Source organism: Musca autumnalis, unplaced genomic scaffold (assembly GCF_047663935.1).
Source record: "Musca autumnalis isolate F117 unplaced genomic scaffold, ASM4766393v1 scaffold_2, whole genome shotgun sequence".
Taxonomy (NCBI): Eukaryota; Metazoa; Arthropoda; class Insecta; order Diptera; family Muscidae; genus Musca; species Musca autumnalis.
In genome coordinates this window covers 267510150-267535912 of record NW_027411755.1, presented here as the reverse complement: position 1 = coordinate 267535912, position 25763 = coordinate 267510150, and the positions used below count along the sequence as shown (strand labels likewise).

Genomic DNA, 25763 nt, shown 5'->3' with positions numbered 1-25763 from the left:
ATAAAAATAAAAATTAAAAAATAAAAATAAATAGAAAAAAAAAAATGAAAAAAAAATATGAAATGATCTTCTAGAAATGTCGCTGGAGTGACTTCCAAGACGACACGCTGGCGTGGTTCATTTCTTCACAACGAAGGTCACTTCAGGGTGACTTCTGCGACTATCGCCGCGACTGTTGTCATCGCCCTGGGCGACACGCCTAAGTCACTTCCGAGATAGTTTTTGCTTGTAGAAAATAAAGTGTCTAATATGATACACATTACTTAGAGATGTGTTACGCAATTTGATATGTATGACCCTAATATGTACATTAGGGCCATAACATTATTGCATTTTTTTCCAAATTTCAAATATACCACCTATCGGTCAAGGTTAACCCTTGCCACCCGGGCCATCTTTGTTAGTATGTAATTTGTATGGGGACAAAAGGTGCATTTTCACGAAAATTCACTAAAACCCAGATTTATGCTCACATATAAAGATTAGGAAAAGATTAGGGGGGTACGAGTTCCAATCAAAAAAAAAATTTTTGGGTCGGTCTAATGTATACATATAAAATACTTAGTCCCAATTTACATTAGGCGAGTTTACTTGCGGCAATTGTCAGTTTTGTAGGTGAGAGAGGGGGCTGAGAGGCAAAGGGTTACCATATGCCTCACCTCTCTCTCCATCAAACTGACAATTGCCGCAAGTAAACTCACCTAATGTAAATTGGGACTTAATAACATAAACATTGTTATTAAAAATATTAAAAATGGCTATAGAAATCGCAAATTTTTAACGTAATATAGACAATTGAAGGCCGCAGGCTTCAAAACGTCTTAATTCCCCAGTATTAAAGGCATCGTTTGCTTTTTTAACTTGAAATGACTTTTATTTGTTCCAATTTTAAAGAATCGTAACAGTAGCATTCAAAATTTGCAGTGGTACTCAAATTATTAATAAATGTGCTATTTACGTGAAACACTTCAAACCGTTCAAATTTCGGGCTTTTTGAAAAAGATATTATAAAAAATATATAACTGGACTTTATCGAAGCAACACATTTTGTTGAAACATACTTCATCCCAGGATATTCGACTAATATCAACTTTACAAATAGTAACAAATAAAAATTTGAAATGTGCTTAGGGTATTATAATGTGGGAAGGGTATTATAAGTTTGTTTTGCTAAAAATTCATGTCTTCTTCTTTGTCTTTTCCGCTTAACTCCTTGAGGAGCATAGGGCCTCTACAAGCATCTTCCAGGATGATCTGTCATTCGCTATTGCTTTTACTTCACTCCATGATTTCCCGACGGATTCCAACTCCTTCATAAGAATTCTTTTCCAGGAGTTTTTAGTAGGTCTTCCTTTTTTCCTGCAACCTTGAGGATTCCAATCTAGGGCTTGGCAACATAATTCATAGTTATTTTTTCTCAATTTTCTTCTTTTTATGATTGTTGTTATTGGATCGGTATTGACCCTTTGGTAGAGATCGGAATTGCTTATAACATTTGGCCACCATATTTTCATTATGTATCGAAGACATCGCACTGTGGTTCCGCCCGTGGACAAAAATCGAAAAATTTATGTCGACAAATTTGATTGCGATTGAAATAAATATTCTCTAAACACATTAAATTTGTATTATCCAGTATTACAGCCAAATCGGTTGGAAAATTTGGCTAAAATCGTGAAAATACCGAATATCGTGAGGTACGTTTACATGGGAGCTATACCTAAAGTTGGACCTATATTGAACATTTTTTGCATGGACGTATGATCTTCTCTGCGAAGTTAATATACAAAATTACAGCCAACTGTTAAAAAGTCTGGCTAAAATAGTCAAAATACCGAACATAGGGGGTACGTTTATATGGGAGCTATACCTAAACGTGGACCTATGTATATTGAACATTTCTTGCAAGGTGGTATGTTGTTCCCTCAGAACACAAAATGCAAAATTACAGCCAAATCGACTGGAAAATTTGGCTAAAATCGTCAAAATATAAAAAAGTCGGGGGTATCTTTATATGGGGGCTACATCCAAATGTGGACCTACATCCATTAAATTTGTTTTTCTCCCTTTTGGGCTCGTTAAAAAACTATATTTAAGATTTCGAGGCGATAACTCGATTAGAACTATTTTTGGCACTCCTTTCCATACAAGTGGGACCACTGTGCATCGGTTTGTAAATGACTGTAGCTTTGAGTTGTCAGCCAAGTTTCGCATCCGTAGAGCAGTACGAATAAAACGTTCGATTTGAAAATACTTATTTCTGTATTTGTTGATATTATTGTACAGTTCCAGATGGATCGCAGTTGGTTGATAGCTCCGTTTGCTTGTAACATCGCGAAATATTCGCCGTAGACCCTCAATGTTATATGCCATTTTTCATATCTCGACGAGATAATAAGACATTATAAATTGTAATCAAACTCCAGGCCGCAATTATGGACCGATCGTCACGAAATTTGGTATGGGGGTCGGTTTCACATCAGAATAGATCGCTATTGTTACTGGTGATGATCGTGAAATATTTAGAGGGTGAAATGGACCAAAAACAAAATGTTTATCCGAATTTTTATCCGCTCTGTAGGTCGCAATCATAGTCCGATCAGCGCGAAATTTTAAATAAGGTGTGAGCTTATGACAGGAACGAACTTGCAATTTTACATGAAGATTAGATAGTTTTTAGCGGGTAAAATGGACCAAAACCATTGTGTAAAAATTGGAAAAGAAATTAAAATATCAAGCTTTTTGTACAAAATTAACTTATGTTGAAACTGAGGTATGGGGTATTGTAACTCGCGATCAGTTTTACTATACCATAACTTTTGACCGCATTTCGGTAAAATTAACTGTTTTAGCCCGATTCACCGAGGGGTTTCTTAAAATAATAATTTGAGCGGAAGCTGTGGTCGTACTAATGTAAAAAATCGGAAAAAATCGTTGAAGAAAACTAGTTTCATTATGTTATTTTCCAATTAGTGCTTTTACAACACAATGTAGAGCTTAATGCTGAAAGGAGAAGTTAAAGAGTACACTTAAGAGTTGAAGTTTCTAATGTATGATTTTTTAATATATCCACTGTATCTACCTCAAACGGATGCTGACATTTTGAAACCAGAAAAATGGGGTTTTTTGAATTTTTGCTCTAATCGGGACGCGCTGCTGGATTTCCCTAAAAGCTTATTTTTTGATTATAGTACTCGCAATTTCCAATATTTAAAAACTCTCGTAAATCCAGAGATATAATAAATTTTTTCTAAAAATTGAGTGCGATGCTACATCCACGGTTCTTGATGGATCGCATTGAAACGGCATAGAATGATGTATTTTTTAATGGTGATTATTGAAATCGGATGCGCATAAAATGTAAATTAACTTCGCGGAAATTATGACCATTTTACTGTATTTTGCACCCTAATATGCAGCTGATTCTACATCGTGGTCGCCAAATAGAATTTGACAACTGTACATCAAATAAGAGGGATTGGTTCGCTGTGTTGGAAAATCAGATGCGCATCATGTCATTTTCATAATTACGCGGTTTATATGAGACTTTGCGATTATTTTTTGCATCATCGCAAAGGTTACGAATTCAGTTCACGATAATAGGATATAACAGCTAACTATATTAAGCCGCGATTTTTTTAGAATTTTTTCTAATTATCATAATTAAAACAGTCATATCGTTTGCGCGCTACGATCAAAGTTAGTAACGAAAACAGATTTGGAATGCTGATTTTTTTCTTAATCTATGTACCAAAAATCATTGATGTAGTATCAAAATTTTTTTTATTTTTTTTTAAATGAAAAAGACAATTTTAGACATTTTTCCTGATATATCTTATATCTTTATTCCTGGTAGACACATTCCGTCCATGTGAGTTATTTTTGAAAGAAAGATCTCTCTGAAAGAATGTTATCCTGTTGCGCGTCCGGATTATGCAAAAAACCACGAAATTCCGGTTTCAAAATGTCAGCATCAATTTTAGGTGGATGCAGTGGATGTATCGAATAATTATACACTACTCGTAGTTGCCCAAAGAGTATTCTTTAAGTCTATCTTGTTGTATGGTTAAGCCAGAAGTTAAAAGGGAGCATAAAAAACTTGTTGGCTTCAACCCATTTTTCAACATTGATGCCAACATAGATTCCACGTATATTAATTTCGATGGTCGACATTGTGTGACACCTTCTAAAACTCTTCATTTTAATAAATTTCACTCATACCATATAGAATATGTAAACAGTTCGCGAATTCTGAAAGGGTCAAACTCGGATTCATCGATTGTAAAACATTTTTGGTTTTTACCATATGTAACATATACGGTTTGTTAGGATATACTGACTATTTGAAGTACAACTACAGTTTTGCTGTAGTTTTTTGCCTTAATACTATTAAACTTTAATGAAGTTTTCTGAAACAATTTCATAGAATATCAGTTAACAGGACAGACAGCTACTATCCTTAATCATGAGAACACAGTCGTAGAAAGGATGTGATTGTGCAACGAAATATAACTATCATACCATAGGAATACCATTATTCATATTCCATTTAATGTTCAGCACCATTAAGGAATAAGGTTTCCTTGGTATGTCGGCCATTGTTGTTTCCATTTGAGCAAACGTTATGGAGGCATAAAAATGAATGTTGATGCCCAATGACACTGGATGCTCGTTTGAAAAAGTTTGATGGCCTTTTTACATTATCAGGTATCATTAGGAGATTATGCGAAGGTTTGTTTGTCTATTTGCATTACTTTATTATCTTTTATACTTCTCTGGAAGGTCACCTTTCAAATCAGCTTAAATTTCACTGGAAAACAATGTTGTAAATGAAAAAAGTATGATTTTATGCTTTTGACTATCATTTGGAATTCATGTAAGGTTTGATTTCATAAAGTCGATGTTTTGAACTTTGTGTTGAAGAGATCTTAATTTTTTCTTCCAAGGACATAATATATGTATGTTGATTTCGATTAAATTGACCAAATTTGTTTCATTTCTGAAAAAAATTGAGGAAAATGCCACAAACATGCAAATACCGAAAATGAAAGTTCTAGAGGGCCACTTTATACTGGTTTCCGTTTGCCCTCCGAAGCTTACTTGTTTTCTTGGAATATGCATGTTTGCTTGCGTTAAATTAAAGATAACAGTCTTTGGGTCAACTAGCAAAAAACACCTTCCCCCAAACCTCTTCAGTGTGTCTTTCCTTGAGATTATTATTCATTCCTGTTGTTGTGACTAGAACTCGCAGCCAATTAATGGAAGAGCCATCGCAATAGTAGTACATACCAGCAATAATAATAACAACAACAACAGAACCTAAGTAACAATAAAAATTTATTTGCTTTTAGGATTTCGGATGACATTTCATGACCCGATAGCATTTCTTTTTTGTTGATGTTGTTGGTTAGTTGGTGGTGTTTATGGGCCAAAATGCCAAAGCAGCAGAAAAGCCCAAAGCAACTAAACGAACAATTGGATGGCACTGTCCTCTGCACGATAGTGTACGAAAGGAATAGATGTACTAAATATCGTTCGCGTTGTGGCAACATAATTGATATCCTTTTCTTATGGAATCCTTATAGCAACAAATTTATAACGTTAATCGCGTGAGCAGGCCACTGTATTGCAAAATAAAAACGAAACAAATTTGCGCCACTGAAAGAGTAACAGATAATAACTGACGTAGAATTTGAGCTTTGGACGGTGGGAGTGGGAAAGTGTATTTCTTTAATTACTCTCAAAAGAAATAAACTAAATTCGTGGACATTCTAAAAGATGGATGGATGGATGGTTCATGAAGCTACATTTTTGCCAGCAATTAGTTTAAATTCAAACTTTGGACTATCGAGTCAGAAATAGCAAGCAATAACCCGGTCAACGGTTGTACGGAATACATAATATGTATACATAAATATTTATTTACAATTGTCATATAAATCACTAAAACCCTATCTAAATAATAGATCACGCATCAGATCAAATAAAAATTAATATTCAATTTTGAATCACCATTTGGTGAACAGGATGTGCGTGGAAATTATGAAACACAGTGAAATGTCACAACCGCTTTTTATATTTTCAATAATCCGCTAGACGAGCGTTTACGTCTAATGTATATATTTGAAATCTGTTAGTCCAACAACAAACGATTTAAATATTGTGAAGATTTTTGTGTTTGTGCTAAAGTGCAGCAGCGACATGAGTCGCCTAAGACGTGAAAATAGTCGTAACAGTATAATAACCGTGGAATTAATTCAGTTCATAATTCAATATCGAGCCAAGGAGTCGAAAAAAAGGTGTGAAATTCTTCTGATATTTCAACAATTTTTTTGAAAAAAAGGAATTCACTTTTCCAGTGAAGCGCCTATTGAATTGTGTTTGTGTGTGTGTTAACGCTTGCTTCAGGACAACGTTTGAAATTACTCATATCCTAAATGTTAAATTTCGATGGCAGAAGGAAAGTGTTATAAAAATGTTTAAGAATACCTAGAAAGATCTGCACAAGTTTTTGTTTTTATTCTAAATCAAAACACCGTAGTCAAATGCAAATTAAAGTTTAAATGCATTATAAAATTGTGTTAGAAAAGAAAAAATCAGAAATAACCACAGAAATAAATAAAAAATCAATTGAGTGAACAATCGTTCATACTCTAAGGAGGTATGAAGAAGTACGTAGAAGAGATAGTTGCTTTATTTGAATAAATAAATGCCTTAGTATTATAAAGGTAAATATCAACTTATTTATATGTATACTGTGGAGTTCTGTATGGACAACTCTATAACCGATCTTCAGGAGAAAAAAATTTACCTATGTATGTATCTATTGGAATTTGTAAAAATTAATATCCTGCTACTGAGGCGCTTTTATTTAAATACTAATGGAAAACAAAGCGAAAATGTTCGAAAAAAATCCAAGGGAATTTAAAAATATATGTACATTAGGGTGGTCCAAAAAGACAAAGTTTTTTTTTAATTTTTTTTATTTTCTTCCATTTGATCCAAAAACCTTAAACGGCCCATACACTATAAAATTTGTATGTCAATATTTGTAGTAGTATGTAGGTCGGCCATTCAGAGTTCTGTTAACAACTTTTGACAACAAACATAATAGATTTTACATTATTGTGATTTAAGTTTCTTTGTATTTTAAATCACAATAATGTTTTTGACAGCAAACATAACAATCAGCTGGGACTAGTGTCCAACTGTATAAACTGTGAGTATGTGTACATTTTTCAAAATATGAGAACGTGTGTGTGAATTTTACGGATTGAGGAAAATCAAAACAGTTTTGATTTTTAAAATGAAGCTCAGTCAATCCGATGAATATAAGTCCCAATTTACATTAGGCGAGTTTACTTGCGGCAATTGTCAGTTTGATGGAGAGAGAGGTGAGGTATATGGTAACCCTTTGCCTCTCAACACCCTCTCCCACCCACAAACTGACAATTGCCGCAAGTAAACTCGCCTAATGTAAATTGGGACAAATTTAGGGGTCGATTGTCGATAGCAATTATCGTTGAGTGGAGTTGTCAGTTGTCAAAATTACTTTATGTATGGCAACCTTCAACTGGAGTTGTGAATCTCAGTTGACGAACCGGCTATTTTTCAGCAACCAGTTATTTTCAGTTGCAGTGAATATTTTCGAAGAAACAAGAAGTAAAATTGAAAGGAAAAAAACATTTTTTTAACAATTGTTGATTAATTACATGATTAATTAATTTTGTGTATCAAAAATATTAAAAAAAAATAATTGATAAGTTGCACTCAACTTATCAATTAATTTTTTTTTAATATTTTTGATACACAAAATTAATTAATCATGTAATTAATCAACAATTGTTAAAAAAATTCGTTTTTGAATAAAAATGATTTTTGTTTTGTCTTTTTTCCACCTCCGACAATTTCGAAACGATCCAATAATTTTGGCACAATTTGTCCTCTATCAAGTGGACAACTTCCTTCAATACGATCGACAATGTAGATTGAGCCATGCAATTGTTGTAATCATTGTCATGGGACTTTTGGAAAGTTCCCTCCGCAAAAAATCTCAACGCAATGCACACTTTTAAAAGTGGGGGTATTGCTGTTGATCTGTAACTTACATTGAAGTCATACTTTAACGTTTCCACAATGTAAACTACTACATCCTTTTCAATCGAAAATACGCCTTAAACCTAAAACAATTTAATGATTATACAGATCTTTCCAACATAAGCTTCAACTTACAGTGCAGACGGCAATTCCAATGGATTCGACTTGTCCCTCAAATTTCTTCTAATAGATGTCATGTCCTGTACATTTTCTTCATCATCAAAAAATAATTCCACTGAACTTATCTTTTAAAACAGTTTTTTTTGGCGAATTGTGCCTTTTGGATAAATATAGAGTTCACAAGTTTGAAAAAATACTGATCGATAACACGTTTATCGACAACCCAGTTGGGTTGATAACAATGATACAACATTTCATCTCAGTTGTGCTGACAATTGACAACGAAACTCAAGTTTAGTGGTGATGCAAAATCGACCCCTTATTTTCAAAATTGTCAAAAAGAAATTTTGAAAAAAAAAACATTGCGTTTGTAAAGAAATAGAAAAAAATTATGTTCATTCATTTTAGAGGAAACTTTGAAGATTTCGGTTTCAGATTGAATGCTGATTGAGTGCTTTGCTACATACTTATCAAGCACACATGTACAGAAGGAGTTCATCGGCTGGGCAAGCCAATTTGATAGTGTATACATATGTATATGACATTTTATGACAATTTGTCTGAAATTTTGGGGTAATGTTCTTAAGTCCGGCATGTACCAGTAGTCGGCATCTTTTCTATTTGAACTCAAATAATTTGATTTTTTATTATATCGGAAAATGCATGTCTCTTAAGAAAAAAATAGTGGAGACGTCAACATAATAAAGCCTGAAATTATATTAAAATGAATAAATTTGCAATAAAATTGTTGTTGTGATGGTAGAGGATATTCAAAAGAACACATTAGGAAAATAAATTATAACAAAATATTTGTAATTCTGCCATTTTTAGGTACAACAAAATGTAAAGGTTGCCAGAAGTCGACATGAGGTGAAAAATGTGTAGCACAAAATTCTAAAAAATAAATACTATAAAGTCTATTTAACAAAAAAAAAAAAAAACTTGAATAAGTAATTAGTTTTAAATGATTTTAGGCATAGTTTGATGTGAGTACATTGTTGAATGCAGACATTTGGGTAATAGTCGGCGACTATATATTTAAATTTTCTTATGTTTTTAATGCACAATTAATTAGAATGTGTACTAATAATGCAAAAAATGCATAAATAAAAAGAATAACTTAAAAGGAAATCCAAATTTTAGCAAAATCTTTAAAGTTTTAATTTATTCACTTATTAAAAGTGATATGAATAAACCCCCTATTTTTGTAAAAAAATATTCTTCTTATACGAATTGTCAAATTTTGTAGATCGATTTACTAGCCTTAGCACAAATGTAGAAGCTGATTTTTAAATGAGGAATTCTTAACTATATATGGAACTCATCTACGAAATATTAAGTCTGTAAGTCATCTGTGGGCTGAGGTATGGATCCCTAAATGATTACGAATATAGACGAACGAACAAAAATAAGTTACAAAAACAGGGGATAACATTTAAATTATTTGTGTAAAAGTATGTTTTTTGTTATTTAAAATAATACAAATCCTTTACTAAAATACAATGTGCCGACTTTCATGCCGACAACTGGAAAATGGTGCCGACTACTAGCAAAAAGCACTATTTTACTAAATTCGCAAATTTCACAAGTTTTATAAGAAAATAATTCAAAATTTGTTTATGTCATCGGAAATCGGAAACAAAATTTCGAAGAAAATAAGTTTATGTTCATTGCAGTTGGAAAAATTTGGCAAATCCTTAAAGTGCCGACTATTGGTGAACTTATCCTATCTGCGGAGAATTACTAGTTTCATGAAAGAAAAATCACGAAATTATGCGTTCTTAGATCGAGTTTCATACTATAGTAATTTTATGAAAATGCTGTAGTGGGGAACTCGATCTATGAACGCATAATATCATGAAATTGTTTTCAATGAAACCACTTTAGTGGGTAAAAACATGCAAATCTTTTCAAATTTATAAAGATTTCTAAAAAAATACTAGATTCTTGCATGTTCTGGACCAAATCATTGTTTCAACAGAGTTGTAGTAGAAGGAATTTGTGTCTTTCTCTTTCCAAAAACGTAATGTGGTTCAAAGTACTTTGTAATCTGTAAAGTTTTAAATTGTTTATTCTCCTCATACTTCCTGCAATACTTTCCTTCGACTCATCATTCGCTTTAAGGAAAAGATAAACGAATGCGGTTTTTAATGTATTTCCTTACACAATCTTCGGAAAAATGCTTAGTTTTGTATGCAACAGTATTCCCCCATCGGTATTCTAAAAGTTAAAGCATTTGTTGTATGTATGTATTATACCCATATACAGACGTACTATTAGTTTGAGATTGTGGGGGGAATCAAATACACTTGTTAATGCAACAATATGATAAACTTTTATTTTGTTGTAGCAAAAACATCTTGCCCTTTACTTCTCACTTTTCATCCCATTTGAGAAATTCTAAAAGTTTCCAAACATTTATTTACTGCTCATTATCTATTTACAAAAAATGCAGTTATTTGATGGACATTTCTTGCAAGAACAAACAAAGATTGCAATCTGTTTTATAACTTATATTGCGTAATTTTTCCACAGCTGAAGTTGGATAAACCACTTTCACAACGCATAAATCAATACACCATCAAAATTTCAACAAAATGATGAAGTATTTGATATTTATTTACTTAACCGTTGCACTATGGACCCAATGACAGGTTTTTGAGGCAACAAGTCACTGGAAGCTGCTGGACCTTTCAAATCGATGTTTATAATGAGCATAAAAATACATCTGGAAAATTTGGAAGAATCGGTTTAGATATGGATATAGCTTTCATATATATGGTTCAACCGATTTTACCCGATTTTATATTTAAGCCGCACAAAGGTCACAATTTGCATCTGATCGCTTTAAAATTTGATATGGTAAATCCTGTTCAATTAAAAATCACGTCCGGAAAATTTGGTTCTGCTGATAGAAAATTATTCCGGTCTGCCATGATGTTGGAAATATAAATCCTCTGAAATGGCTAAACTGAATTTCATAAAACTTTGACTGTAGATTCTTTAGGTCTTAGAATAGATCTTGGGGACCTCCCCAACAACGGATTTTAGCCAAACGCGAAATCTCAGAGATTATTAGACGTATTGGTATACAATACAATAGTAATTGTGATCTCCATCATTAATTGATGATTTGGAAGTAGATTACCACGATCGCGTCCGATTTTTGAATACTTTATAATAAAAGGTTAAGATTTTTAAATGTAGTAGGTGTTTGTAGTCCCAGTTACTGAATTAAGAGATTTTGAACAGAAAGATTTCAATGCTTGGTATAACTCGATAAGGACAATTATCAAATTTGGCGACTTATGTCATATTGACAAGTCCTACTCCAAATTTTTATGTGTCACCCTATCTATTAATAGGTTTCTATAAGTTTACGCGGCCATACGCTGATAAATTTTTCTACACATGTAGTACCTACCATTACCCTCTACCACATATATATGGTTTTGCGGATACCTGGCGATACCGAGAGTTCTACTCCCAAGAAAATATAAGCTATAATAAAAACCACACAAAAAACTCATCACATGTCTGCGACAACAATTCTTTATCGCGTCTAACTTTTTTCAATTCTCAATCACAATCTTACTAAGCATAACTTTCCACGCATTTTCCTTTATAAAAATGTGTTAATTATTTTAAGCGTGTTTAATTGTCGAGCGAAACAATTTTGTTCTAAAATTTTACAATGTTAGATGTAACAACTTTGACAGCCCGGTATGTGATCATGAAGCGTTGTCAGGTTGAAATGTTTTTTTCTTATTAAGTGGTCCAAAGTGTCAATAATCTAATCTAATTCAAATATATGACTTGAAAAATAGAGTTTTTGTCTCAGAAACTTGCCTTTGGGCCTTTAGTGCGTTGGTTGGATAAGTAATAAGTTCAGTAATGATCTATCTTGGAATATGAGCTAATCGATCGCATGTTTTGATGTACTTACATTAGCCGGCATAAGTATTGGTAACCTCTTGTAGAGATTTTCCATTCACTATAATTCATTACTACTCTGTTCCATAACCTGCAAGAACCTAATATTTTTAATTTTTTATGATTTTATAAAGGAAAATATTGTCAAATTTTCAAAAATACTAGACTCTCTCTCTCTGGCAGGATGTGGAAAAGAGCATAAATATTAACAATATTTTTGAAATTCTTGAAAATTACATCTATTGGCATGCATATTGATTTTAGTCAAGACATATTGAAAAGGTGATGGCATCAGCATATTTGGAATATATTATGTCAATATGTTACATATGTTGTTGGGGGAAATTACAACAAAAATATTTTTTTACAAAGTGGTGTCATAATCGAACAGCTGTGTGACACCACTACCTATTTATTCAATATGCCTTGATTTTAGCATTTATGTAGCCGATAGCTTTTATTGATAGTGCTTTTTGTAATTTTTCTTTATTATAATTTATAATTATAATAAATATATTCAAATAAAATAAATAAATAGCATTTATGTTACAAAACAATTATGTCCATGTTTTTTCGTACGCTTTAAAACATTTGAAAAGCTGACAATTCAATTCAGACGTAAAATAACTCGAAGTGCTGAATGAATTTGATTGTAACTGGCTTCAATGCCAAAAGGAATATATTTTTTATTTGTTGTTTCCTTATTCGAGCGAAGGTCATTATTTATGAAAGTTTTTAATTAATTGAATTTTAATCGAGCTAACAAGACCTAACGAGTTTGTATTGAAATTAATCTAGACAAGACACTAGGTTGACTTGGTAAGAAAAAGGCTTCAAAAATAACTCATATCTGCAAATTTGTAATAATGGTTGTATAAATAGAAGTTATAAAAATCAGCCTTTGTCTTCTAGCCATTCACTTCCGATATGCCTGATAAGCTGAATTAAACCACCAGCGAAACGATCGTAGCATATTGGTTGGGTGTGTTGGACTTTGCTAGAATTCACTTTTTCAATACAAACTCCTCAGGAAAATAATTTTGTTCCGAGTTTTTGGGTTGTAATTGCAATAGAGAGTTGGGCAAGAGAAAATCGTCCGACCACTTATCCTAAAATTTCAAAAAATGTGACAGATGAAAATAATATATTCTGAATCAGGTCATGAGTTTGCTAAGGAACGAGTTAACATCTAAACATACAACTCTGCAATAGAAGAAAGACAAAAGATCCAAAATCGTTTAAAATATTCATTAACCAATTTACTATTATAGAAGACGAAATGGTTGCCTTAAGCCCAGAAAAGTAGTTGCAAATTTTATTTGGCAAATAATTCAAGGCTTTTCTAAAAGAATAATAGAAAATAAGAATCATTCCAATAATTTTTATGTTCTTGTTAACAAAACTTGTCTTTTAAAATCAATTTAAGGCTATGTTATATATTTTCCCCAAAAACATCCCCGAAGCGAAAAGTGATACTTATCTCATTTCAATGATAGTAGCTCAATGCTATGAGATCTAATTTTTACAGAAATTATCTGGGAAAAGTCGCCAATATTACGCGGAGAGGTACTTGTGCCATCGTTGAAAATGTAATGTTTCCTCACCTGGAAATCAAATCCGGGTATAAAGTGTGCAAGGCGGGATGCTTACCATTGTACTACGGCGGCACGGTGTTAAATTTTCCTGCAGATTACGCCGCACTTCTCCAGAAAAAGTAACATTTTCACCTTATTGTCAATAGAAATAAATGATTCCGATGATGTCATTGTTCTCAGACTTCAAATAGTCAAAATCTTAATATACTGTATATATTTTCACATTCGATTTTTTGATAACTTATTCATTTGATTTATGTAAGAACTCGTTTATGTTAAATTAAATGTTTTTATTGAATAAATTTTAAATTAATTTATAATCGATTGTTTGAGTGGAGTATTCCCCCATTGGCTCAACTTCATTTATTACCCTCTATTACAGAGAGTAATGTTTTTCAAAACGAACTGACAGTGTTGCAAAATTTTACTGATCGCTACCAATATCATGATTTCATCCCGGCGAAGGGAATTATCAATTGGCTTCTCAGTTTTTGAAATGATGCCTTTTTAGCGAAAAACCGAACTCTTTAAGTGTCTAGTATTCCCATACTCACTTTTCGGCTTTTCCAAAGAAACACCAAAATCAAAATATTTTGCAACATGTCAGCACGTATCAACTAAGAATTAATTAATTTATAATTTAAACACAAAAATATGTGTTTTTCGTAGCTACTCGGTAACCCGGACACCGCCAAAACATGTGGTGTCCGGATTATCGAGATTATACTGTATATATATATATATATATATATATATATATATATATATCCAAAGTAATCCTATTAAACTCCATTGCAAGGCCAATATAAGGTGACACAAACGGCGAAAATGGTTAAAAGTGCTAAAATAAACAAATTATACTCACCCACCAGGAGACGAAAAAGTAATTGCGTTTTGTATCATTAATAATTCTGAAAAATATTCAAAATGATATGACGGGAGTATGTATTCCCGTTTTTGTCCAAAATTACATTATGTAATTTTGCTCGCGGCATTTCCCAGTTTGTTGGTGCGAATAAGTGTTGAAACGTGTAGGGTTTCCATTAACCTCACATCTCACAACATTTGCCTAAACTGCATACAATCTGGCTGAAATGTCGAAGTCAACGTATCAATCAGATGCCAGCAAACATGCTACTAGTTTCTACTCTATCAAATTTGGCTAACAGAAGATATGAGAAGAACCTGCAAAAGCGTACCTGTACTCCATAAACTGGCTTGACTTGTACCCAAACTTAAGAGTACGTTAATACTGACATTTATTACCATTGAATGGCGCTATATTTATTTGGTTCGACGTAAAATGTATGCAAACATCAGTCATCAAACTCAAGAAATGGTAATTATCAGGATACTAAGCGCCAGTGCAAACGTACTCTAAGAAAATGAAAATCAAAATGTGATTCTCTTCCATTTTCTTCTGGACGAATTTGCCAATTTTTGTATTTTGATCATATTAAAACATTATAGGAACAGAGCTAATGGGTATGATCTGTATTTGGGCTGCTATACGCAAATATATAAAATATATGGAATAAAAAATAAAATGTCAATACTATATCGAGTCCACTTTTGAAAATATATTTTTAAAAAGCAGAGGTTACCACATATCGTATTTGTAACATATGTATGTACTTCAGTTAAGCTTTTTACCTTTCTCAAAATATATATTTTATTGTTTCTAGATTTTACAACTGAAATACTCCAATTCTGCAATATGTTCATCTTGGATAAAAAATAATAGTTTGTTCATTTATGTACATAAGTATCAGATAATAAAATTAGCATATAATTAATCAAATACACCTTGTAGCGTCAAAGGTGATTATAAGCATGTGTTGTAGAATTTATATACGTTTATGATCATTAGAAATTAGTTCATATTAGATTAGTTGTAAAAACTAATAGAAATTATTATAAAGTCAATCTGCTGAATGAAATATATACTGAATTAAATACAAATATTTTATGTCAATTCTAAAAACAGCGTGTTCGTCCAGTGAAATTAACCCAACCGGATGTAAAAAAATCGTTAATATATCCGACAATCCATGTAGTTCCGCTTTGCAAAATCATTACACACTCACAATAGCAACAACTCTCAAACTCACACCTACACACTATTGCGTTAAAATATTTTATTCAACGGAAGATGCACAGAAAGGAACACCTACCACCACCGACAAATCAAATCAAAACAAAACCAAAACCACTAACATGCCTGCAATTGAGTTTTTATAACATTAAAAGCACTCTTTAAACATAACCAGATTTGTTTTATTAATTCCAAAAATATTTTCTTTTGATTTGGCTTCTCTGTTAAAGCAACATTTAAAACTTGATTTAGGCATTATGCTTTTCTAAATATGCTCCTAGTGTTTTTAGTTTCCATATTTATTGATACATTTAATTTGTTGTTTTTGTTTGATTTTCGGTTTCAGTTCCTTGTACAAGAAGTTTTCCAATCAAATACTAATCATATTTGTTTTCTTTTCCTCCCTTTCCCCGCGAATTTCCCAAATACCCCACAATTTATCCTTCAAATCCTTAGACGACTTGCCGATGAAGATGACGAACTATCTGAAGTGCAGCCAGATGCTGTGCCACCAGAAGTACGGGAATGGTTGGCATCCACATTTACGCGACAGTTGGCTACCACCCGCAAGAAAACTGATGAAAAACCAAAATTCCGATCTGTGGCACATGCCATACGGGCCGGTATTTTTGTGGATCGTATCTATAGGCGAGTTTCGAGTACTGCGCTCATGACATTTCCTCCCGAAGTGGTTAAAGTGCTAAAGGTAAGTCCACTCAGCAAACTGATAAATGTGTGCAACTCTCTCAGATGAATATTTCGTTTCAATCTCTCTAGACTTTGGACGACTGGTGTTTTGATGTTTTCGCTTTGGCAGAGGCTGCAAACGGCCAGCCAGTGAAATATCTTGGCTACGATTTGCTCAACCGTTATGGTATAATCCACAAGTTCAAAATTGCACCCGCTACACTGGAAATATTTTTAAATCGCATTGAAGAAGGCTACTGCCGTTATCGCAATCCATATCACAATAATTTGCATGCAGCAGATGTCACCCAAACTGTCCACCACATGTTGTGCCAAACGGGACTAATGAACTGGCTAACAGATCTCGAAATATTTGCCACCCTCTTGGCAGCCCTTATACACGATTTCGAGCACACAGGCACCACCAACAATTTTCATGTTATGTCCGGCTCAGAAACGGCTCTGTTGTACAATGATCGAGCCGTCTTAGAAAATCATCATATAAGCGCCGCATTCCGTTTGCTCAAAGACGATGACTGTAATGTCCTGTCAAATCTATCAAGGGAGGAATACCGGGAACTGCGAACCCTCGTCATCGATATGGTACTTTCGACCGATATGTCCTTCCACTTTCAACAATTGAAAAACATGAAAAATCTTCTCACCCTTAACGAGGCTACTGTCGATAAGTCCAAGGCATTGGCCATGGTCCTGCATTGCTGTGACATTTCGCATCCTGCCAAACGTTGGAATCTTCATCATCGCTGGACGATGTTATTGCTAGAGGAATTCTTCCGCCAGGGTGATCTAGAAAGAGAACTAGGCCTGCCATTCAGTCCACTGTGCGACCGTAATAACACTTTGGTGGCTGAATCACAGATTGGTTTTATCGACTTCATTGTGGATCCTAGTATGTCTGTTATGGCGGATATGCTGGAGCATTCTTTGGCACCCATTGCTCCTATGTGTAAGAATGTCAACGCCAGCATAGATGCTGGAGATGTACCCATTGATGGGCCGCCATCAACGGGTAGTACATGTCGAAATAGTTTGAAAAATCGTCCAACCTGCGAATCAATAACCGAAGATAATGAGGGCAAACCTTCCGAAGATGCTAACAACTCAACACAGCCAGTGACGTCACAAAGTAAGGGCGCAGCAGGTGGTGGTGGTGGTGGAACGAGTTCAACTGCATTTAAACACAAATTCACGATTCGTAAACCATGGGTTGCGTGTCTGTCGGACAACAAGAAAATATGGAAGGAACAAGCTATAAAAGGTTAGTGTTATTGAAAAGATACTTTGTAATTCTATAGAAAGGGAAGAAGTATAAAGGCCTGCGTACATAAGCTGCCTCGCCTGCTTACCTTGCTTGCTTCTGATAAAAGAATAAAAAAGAAAAGGGCAAACCAGTTCGAAATTTGCTCGGCCTTCTTTATTATTTTATTTTTATTATGTCAGAAATGAAGCAGAAAAGCAAGGCAATCAGGCAAGGCAGCTTATGTACGCAGGCCTTAATTTCTCTGACTTAAAATAAGAAAATAAAAAATAACGTGGAAACCCTAAACCCTCCAATTTCTGCCACGGCATATCGATTGCAATGACATGTTTTCGCAAAATATTTGATTTTTGCTACCGAACGTAACGACGAAGAAGGGACATTTCTCACAACTGTTTGTTGTATTTTCCAAAGTCAAATAAGTGGTCAGGAATACTTAAAAAATATTGAAGGTACATAATGTTCGAAGATAGAGATCGACAACTTTATGCACATATCGCTCATTTACTCAAAGAGTGGCGTAATTAAAAAAATGCGTTTTCTGAGATAGCCATTTCTATTTTTTTCTACGACTTCTACTTTATCTTGTGTCAAATTTTCATACTGATATCTCTAAAACTCAACGAGTTACAGCGCATTTACTACGAGTTTGCATAACTCAATAAACAAGTTTTTTGAGTTTATGAAGCACTAAAACACTTCAAATCATGCTTGATCTTGCACAGAAATTAAGCACTGATATCTGGCTAGCTGTTTGCAAAATAGGGTCCAAGTAGTTATTTTATTTTTTGTGAAGTAACCATTTTAAGTTGGGAAGTCAAATTGCAATCTTCAACTTAAAACGTTTTTTTCTCGAAACTGAATTTTTGAGATGTGTCACTCTTTCAGTAAATTGACGATATGTGTCCATAAGGATTTAAAACAATGGACACATATGGTAGGAAAGATATACCGATATACCAGTGATTGATTTATAACAAACAAGTAAAAAGCATCCGTCGACTTTGTCGACAGGGATATACATGTCGGCGAAGTGTGAATTGAGACATTTATATATTTATGAAGAGTTCAGATACCGGCAACACAATCGAAATCCCAAAATTATGTATTTAGGGGGTTCAGGGTTTGTCCAGAAAAATATCTAGATTTTTTGGGTATTTATCATAACGATTGTGAACGTTCCGAATAAATGCTTAGTTGTTGCTAATAAAATTTGATTTAAAGCGCAAAAGTGTTACATTTTTTGGTACCTGCAGGAATGAGCCAACATAGTTAATTTTGGAAAGTGGATCTTATTTTGAGAATCATTTCCTTTTTGTTTATGATGCCGATTTAGTGGGTCACCGTAGAATTTAGGGTCAGGAAGTATGGAGTCGCCCACGAAAAACTTAATTTCGCTGAAAACAGAATCACCAGGTAAATATTCAGTAAATATTTTAAAACGATCTTTAAACAGCCCTTAGACTGCGCTTAAGCGAAATGTTCAACTTTTGTGATGGATGCGTTCGAAAATGTCCGATGTAAACCCTCTAGGATGTTGACTTACTTTTGAAAGACATTTTACGATATGCAAAGTTTCAATGAAATCGGATACTAATTTCGGAAGTTATCATGCTCATCAGTCATTTTAGTTGGTGCTGACCGGCCTTTTTACAGCTTCTGGTTCATTCTCTAAGCAAGTATGGATTTGTTCCCGAAAAAAACATGAGGAGGAGTTGTCCGATATAGTCCATATTCCATCCTGATCTATTTTTTAATAAATATTGCTACGTACAAAGTTTGGGGCTGCGGGTATAAAAAGGCATTAAATGCATTGCGGCGAAATTGTTGGCACTCCGAAGGAGTTGTCATCTTTGAACTTAGTCTTAGATTCTCAGAAGTATTACAATCATTTTAGCAAAAATTTTGAACTTTTGGAGAGAGGTACCTGAAGGAGTGGACCGGTATAGACCATCTTCGAAGTTAAACTAAGTTTGGACAAACTATTACGAAAGTCATTTTAGATCGAATCGGTTGATCCATTCGAGAATCATCGTGCGCTCCAGCCTGACAGACGAATATGGCCAAATCGACTCCAAATTGTCTGAAACGGATTTCGTCCAAACATACTAGGCAAAACCCCAATTCCTTGACTGTCGTTATAACCGATTTCGACTGGATCTACTTACAGATAATTTTTGTATAATTTTGCTTCACCCCATAATAGTTATTTGTATGGGTTATATGCGCATTTTCACGAAATCATTCTAAAGGGCGCCCCGATCGGGTTTGAATGAGACTTTTTAAAATTTAGCTATTTTGGTCAAAAAGAGACCTTTAGTGAAGCTTAAAAGGGTTAATTTTTTCCAACAATAAATTGCTACCAACATTTTGTGGTAGGACTGATTTTTTAGGATTAATAATATTTTCTTTATATTTATGTTTAATAACAATTTATATTATTTTTGTAGATGCCGAAGCCAGAGCTGCAGCAGCGGCATTAGAAGAGGCTGACAAACAACCTGAGAACTAAACAAAAGGTCGTAATATGCAATGGAAAATATAACATTTAAACGTCCTTTGTTTGATCTAAAATGAAAAACAAAAATACATTTGGATAAAAAGCTCAAATACATATTAAATTAAAAAAAAAATATTAAAACTATTAATTTTACAAGAAAGAATACGTCCAAAAGGACCCTGAAATTAAAGCCATATGAACAGCATTAGTAATATTGGATAATTACTATAAGGACTTACTACTGAACTTACAAAAATAACTAAAGCAAACAAAGAGAAATATTAAGAAAAAAACCTATTTTAAAATGTATCTTATTTACAAAACAAACAAAAAAAAACAACAAGGCAAACAAAAACACCACATGAATACGCTTGAATTAAAGAAATATAAAAAACCCCTAACCCATGTATGTAATTATTTTGAAAAATAAGAATAATACTGTAAATATTAAAAATTACTTAAATATAATACGTATGTATGTATGCAAAAATATGCAAATACAAAATTTGGATATTTACATACATACCTATGAACACACATTAGAATTGAACTATTTTGATGAAGAAAACCGTCAAGCATAAAGTTTTGTTTTACTGATATGTTAGCCAATACGAATACAGAAATCCATAAATTTATACATATGTACATTAGGACAAAATATTGCCATGCCAATATCTTCCGCATACTAATAAAGTCATATTTCCACCCTTGTCGCGTTCGTGACCTTAATCCCCTTCTCAATACCTTAAGAAACATAAAATTCCCCATTTTCTTGGATATGAACAACCACAGTTTCAATTAAATTAAAATCACATGCATATGTATATTTATGCTTTAAATAACATGATTTTATAAGAATGACGTGTTTGAAATTATACAAATTTAAGAAATAAATGCATTACAAGCTGCAATTTACAACATTGAATTGAAAAGTTCTTTTACGATAGAGAAATAGAGCCACAGTATCTCTTAGCACATTTCCATGCTCTCCACGTTTGAGTTGTACTATTTTTTGATATTTGCAAAAATTGAAAAATAGTTATAGTCCTAATGTACATGTATAGGCGGAAGTGATAAAGTGAATTGTAATGATGAAGCAATAAATGTTTTTATGTCTATTACAAAACCTTACTCCCAAGGATTAGCAAATCAGAAACCTTTATTCAATAAAATGATTTATAATTCTAATTATTTCCAAATCCGGCCACATCTATTTTGTCACAATTTATGTTTTTACCAGATTTACATTATATTTTATTCTTGTATTTTTATACGAAGTCGAAAAAAAAAAAATAATGTGTGCTAGATCCAAAGGCTTTATACATATGCCTATAGTTCTACAATAGTTGTGGAAAAAAAGCCACAAAGTTAATTTCTATGCTCCGCTAAAATAAACAGAGAGTTTAACAATTTTTTATTCTTTATGAGAAGAGCTACAAGTTTGCCTTCGAGAGTAAATCAAATTTCTTAAAGGTTTGGAAGACATGATCCTGACAAATGATCCCTTTCGACATCAAAGCCTCAAATCTTTGGGGACCCATAACCCTGAAAGTTGGTCTTCTATCACCCTGCGGTGTCAGAATATGGTTAATATACCATGACTCAAAAAATTGCACACAGTTAAATTTAAATGTTGCTTAACATTACTGAGGTAATTTGTTCAGTAACATATAGCAAGTACAAGGACTTATGTATGTCTGTAATACCTGTTTTACCATATCGAACGAAAATGTAATCAAAAGAAAAACTACCCAACTCGTCATCGTGCATTTATACAAGGCAAATGCCTTATGATGAACATTAGGCACATATATTTTTGAAGAAAAACTACCATCAAAAAAAACTATTTCCCACAAACATCTACGAAGAAATTATGGGAGATTTCTCTCATATCAAGGGGGCACCTCTGTACTATTTTAAGCTCAATAGTATGGGACATATTCAGCACATAATACGACACCACTTATAGTGAAGCTTTTGAGAGAATATGCGATCTGTTACAGAACCTGCTACTATACTATTTTTGATTTTTTATATAAATTTGTTAACAAAATTCAAAAATAGTATATTCTTACAGTAAATTCTGGAACATAGCAATAATGGCTAGCATTATGCTGAGACTTTTTTTTATTAAATTGAATAATTGTGCTAAGAAGTTTGTATTGAAAAGTTCCACACATTGCAAATGTGAAGTATTTTAAAGCCTTTTTTTTATCAAATCTATCTTTTAGAATCACCTTCAATACATACACATATACAACCGAAAGCTTTTTTCCTTCATGAATTGTAGTATGTTTTCCAGTTCGGCTTAAAACGATAAGACGTCAGCATTTTTTTCTGTTTGTTAGCAAGGGCCCAAACCTTAGCCGGAAGATATTTTAACCTCCACAGAAAAATTTAATCTGGTCTTATCCAGGACCCTCTAAGGCTGGCGTGGGAACCACTGATATACCTTACTTCACACTGCTGTCTAGGATATTATTTATGTATCTGTGCCATTTCTTTCTTATATGCCAAAGCTTTAGGCTTTTGTGAATCCATATAGAACTCACTTAAAATGTCGCATTTATGGACCGATTTTGTTCCTATATAATCCGAATTATATGATGCCTTATGATAAAAGTTGCATTATGTGAATCAATACAAATTAAAACAAGCATTGATTAAATGACTTCATGCTAGAAAGATTTATTAATATGCGGGGTATTTTGATTTGAAAACAAAAGTTTGAAGTAGATTCCTTTTTCAAAGAATTTTAGCGATCCCAAACATTTGTTAAGACGGGTACTTTATGTTAGCAACTACCTATTTATAGGAATGATATGTATATGGAAGCATTCGATTTTTGCAATATATTTAATCAAATGTAAAAAAAGAATATTTATTGTTGACACTAACTTTACAAACAGAAACAAATTTCAATGTAGTAAACTAAACTAAATCATTAAATGTATTGTAAATCAATAATGTTATAAAAAGTAAAGTTTAGATGTTCTCAATCGCATTTATTTTTAATCGATATTGTGGCACATTTAATTTGTATACTTCGAAAAATGCTTTCCAGTTGTCATCTTACATATCCATACATAAATATGTATATGTATGTATGCATTTCACTCGGCCAAGGATTACTGTATTCGTTTTGAGAAATATGCTTTAAATCAGCAATCGGCACACAACAACAAAAAATTGAGCAAACAATATGCCTGTTCGATAACTTCGCAAGTAAAAAGTATTTGCAAGTACTTGCAACTACTTCTCACTTCTCTTTTACTGAACAAGTTTGCTATCGAACAACATTTTGTAAAAGTTTGTACAAATTTGTACAAACTTTTGAGTTATCGTACAGACCTATTGTGTGATTGCATGGATTTTCAATGCGTTATTAGAGAGAGAAGTTCTCTTTGCTTGCTCACGAGTAAAGAGGTGCCGAATTCTGCTTTAAATGGATCTTTTTTACTAAGTACATAAATAAGTTCACATTTATGAAAGGCGGAAATATATTAGATCCTTTAACTTGCATAATATCCCATCAATGCTAATGATAACAAAATAATGTATAAAACAAAAAAAATATGCAACAATTCTAATATTCATATACAACAAACAAAAAAACACTGAAAGTGATTTCCACAATGAAAATGTACCTTAAAATGTTATTGTCTTTACTTTATTTAGATATTGTATATATGTTTGACTCTCTTTTTGAACTTTGCCCTCTATCTCTACTAACTCAACGTATTTTTGTTGATTTCTTTTGTTTTTTTTTTTTTTTTAATAAAGAACAACTTAACATATTATTGTAATTTTCTTCTTATTCAAATCTAAACAACTAAATTAGGAAACAGGAATAAACCCAAACACAAATACTATTTGCTAAGACAACTATTTATTAATTAGCCTATAACTCTATTGACTATTATATACTGGAATGAATGGAAACAAGAACGAACGAAATTATGAATATTCTTGTTTATTTTATATAATTATTGATACAGATTTTGGTCGGTCGAATCAATGAATGAATGCATGAAAAAGAATGATTGCAGGACGTGTAACTTTTTTTTAACTTGTTATTTTGATCCTTTGGTTTTACGGTTATTAACTCAATTGAGAATACACACAAAGTGTTTAGAAAATATAATAAAAAAAAGTTTTTTAAAATGTCTGATAGCGGGACCAGTCTTTTAAGGTTTACCATTGCTCTGAACGAGCTAAACAATTATTGTGTATGTATTTTTTTGTTATCTAATATGGGAAAGTATTTCGCGGGACGAAAACACCACTAATATTTATTTGTTAGCATCAAAAACCATGGCTAGACAAACATTTGACAACCACATAGAAAAAATAGAATGAAAAAAGTAAAATTAGAATAATATTTTTTTTATTTCGGTTTTAATCAGAGCAATGGTAAATATACTTAGCAGTAAGGTACCATAATATCAGCTGAAATTGGGATCATAGCTTTATTAAGGTAGTAAAAAACAAATGAAATACACACTCGATTTAAACAACATTTAAAATATACTACATACTTACATATACATACATACATACAGATGTATTGCATAACAACAATGTTAAAACGAGCAACAAAATACTAAATAGATATAAACAAATTTGGAAATTGTATTTAAAAAGAGAAATTATATAACAACTTCACCGCACCTAAAACCAATGCTACTCGTATCTTAAACGAGTATTAGAAACATCTACAAATAGATTTCTTATTCAAGTCACAGGACGTTGCCGACAAGTAAGGCTTAAGGGAAGGGATTAAAGATATGATCTTAAAATAAGTGCAATCATCCATTAATTCCAAGTAATAGAAACAAACAAGATACATAACCCGTTTCTCTAATACAAATATTTTCCATGTGGATTAATTTTTTTATAATTATTTCATTCTTTACCGGGGAAAAAAATATTTGTTTTATATCAATTTTGCTTTTTTATGACATATCATCAAGAGTACTGACTCTATAAATTTGCTGACGTGGTCGAAATTGAATGTTACATTTGTTTCTTTTATTGCCTACTTTTGTCGTTTGGAGTTAATTAAAGAAACTGGAACATGATATATTTTACAATACCTTAAACCTGCGCTGCGATACAGGGTATTTGGTGTAATTTCTTCGTAACGTGTAAAAGAATACAAAATAAGAATCATGATGTATGAATATCCGTAAATCTTTCCATGTGCTTTTATACTCATGGTAAACGCAATTGAATTTCAATGACATTCAAAAATTCCATTTCGTATCAACAGTTCTGCAGTTGATTTCAGCAATTCAGAAAGGAATTGCCGAATTTTTAATTACATTTCTCGATTATTCTGAATTCCATACACAGTTTCCGAATTTCAAATTGGGGGCATCAAATTTTCAAATGTAATATCTAAATTGAATGGAATTGCTGATAAACTACGTACCTATGTACATATCGGCAGAAATT

At 32.7% G+C, this 25763-nt stretch overlaps 1 protein-coding gene across 11 annotated transcripts in view; it reads left to right on the top strand.

Annotated features, from left to right (window-relative positions):
- The window catches only part of Pde1c (Phosphodiesterase 1c), a 344920-nt gene extending 324358 nt beyond the window's left edge, over positions 1-20562 (top strand). For all 11 annotated transcript variants that reach the window (XM_073964937.1, XM_073964936.1, XM_073964944.1 and 8 more), the window contains 3 exons: positions 16297-16546; positions 16618-17806; positions 20257-20562. In XM_073964937.1, the coding sequence (XP_073821038.1) occupies positions 16297-16546; positions 16618-17806; positions 20257-20318 (1501 nt within the window). In that variant the 3' untranslated portion in view covers positions 20319-20562. The remainder of the gene's footprint in view (positions 1-16296; positions 16547-16617; positions 17807-20256) is intronic.
- Positions 20563-25763: the final 5201 nt, after the last annotated feature.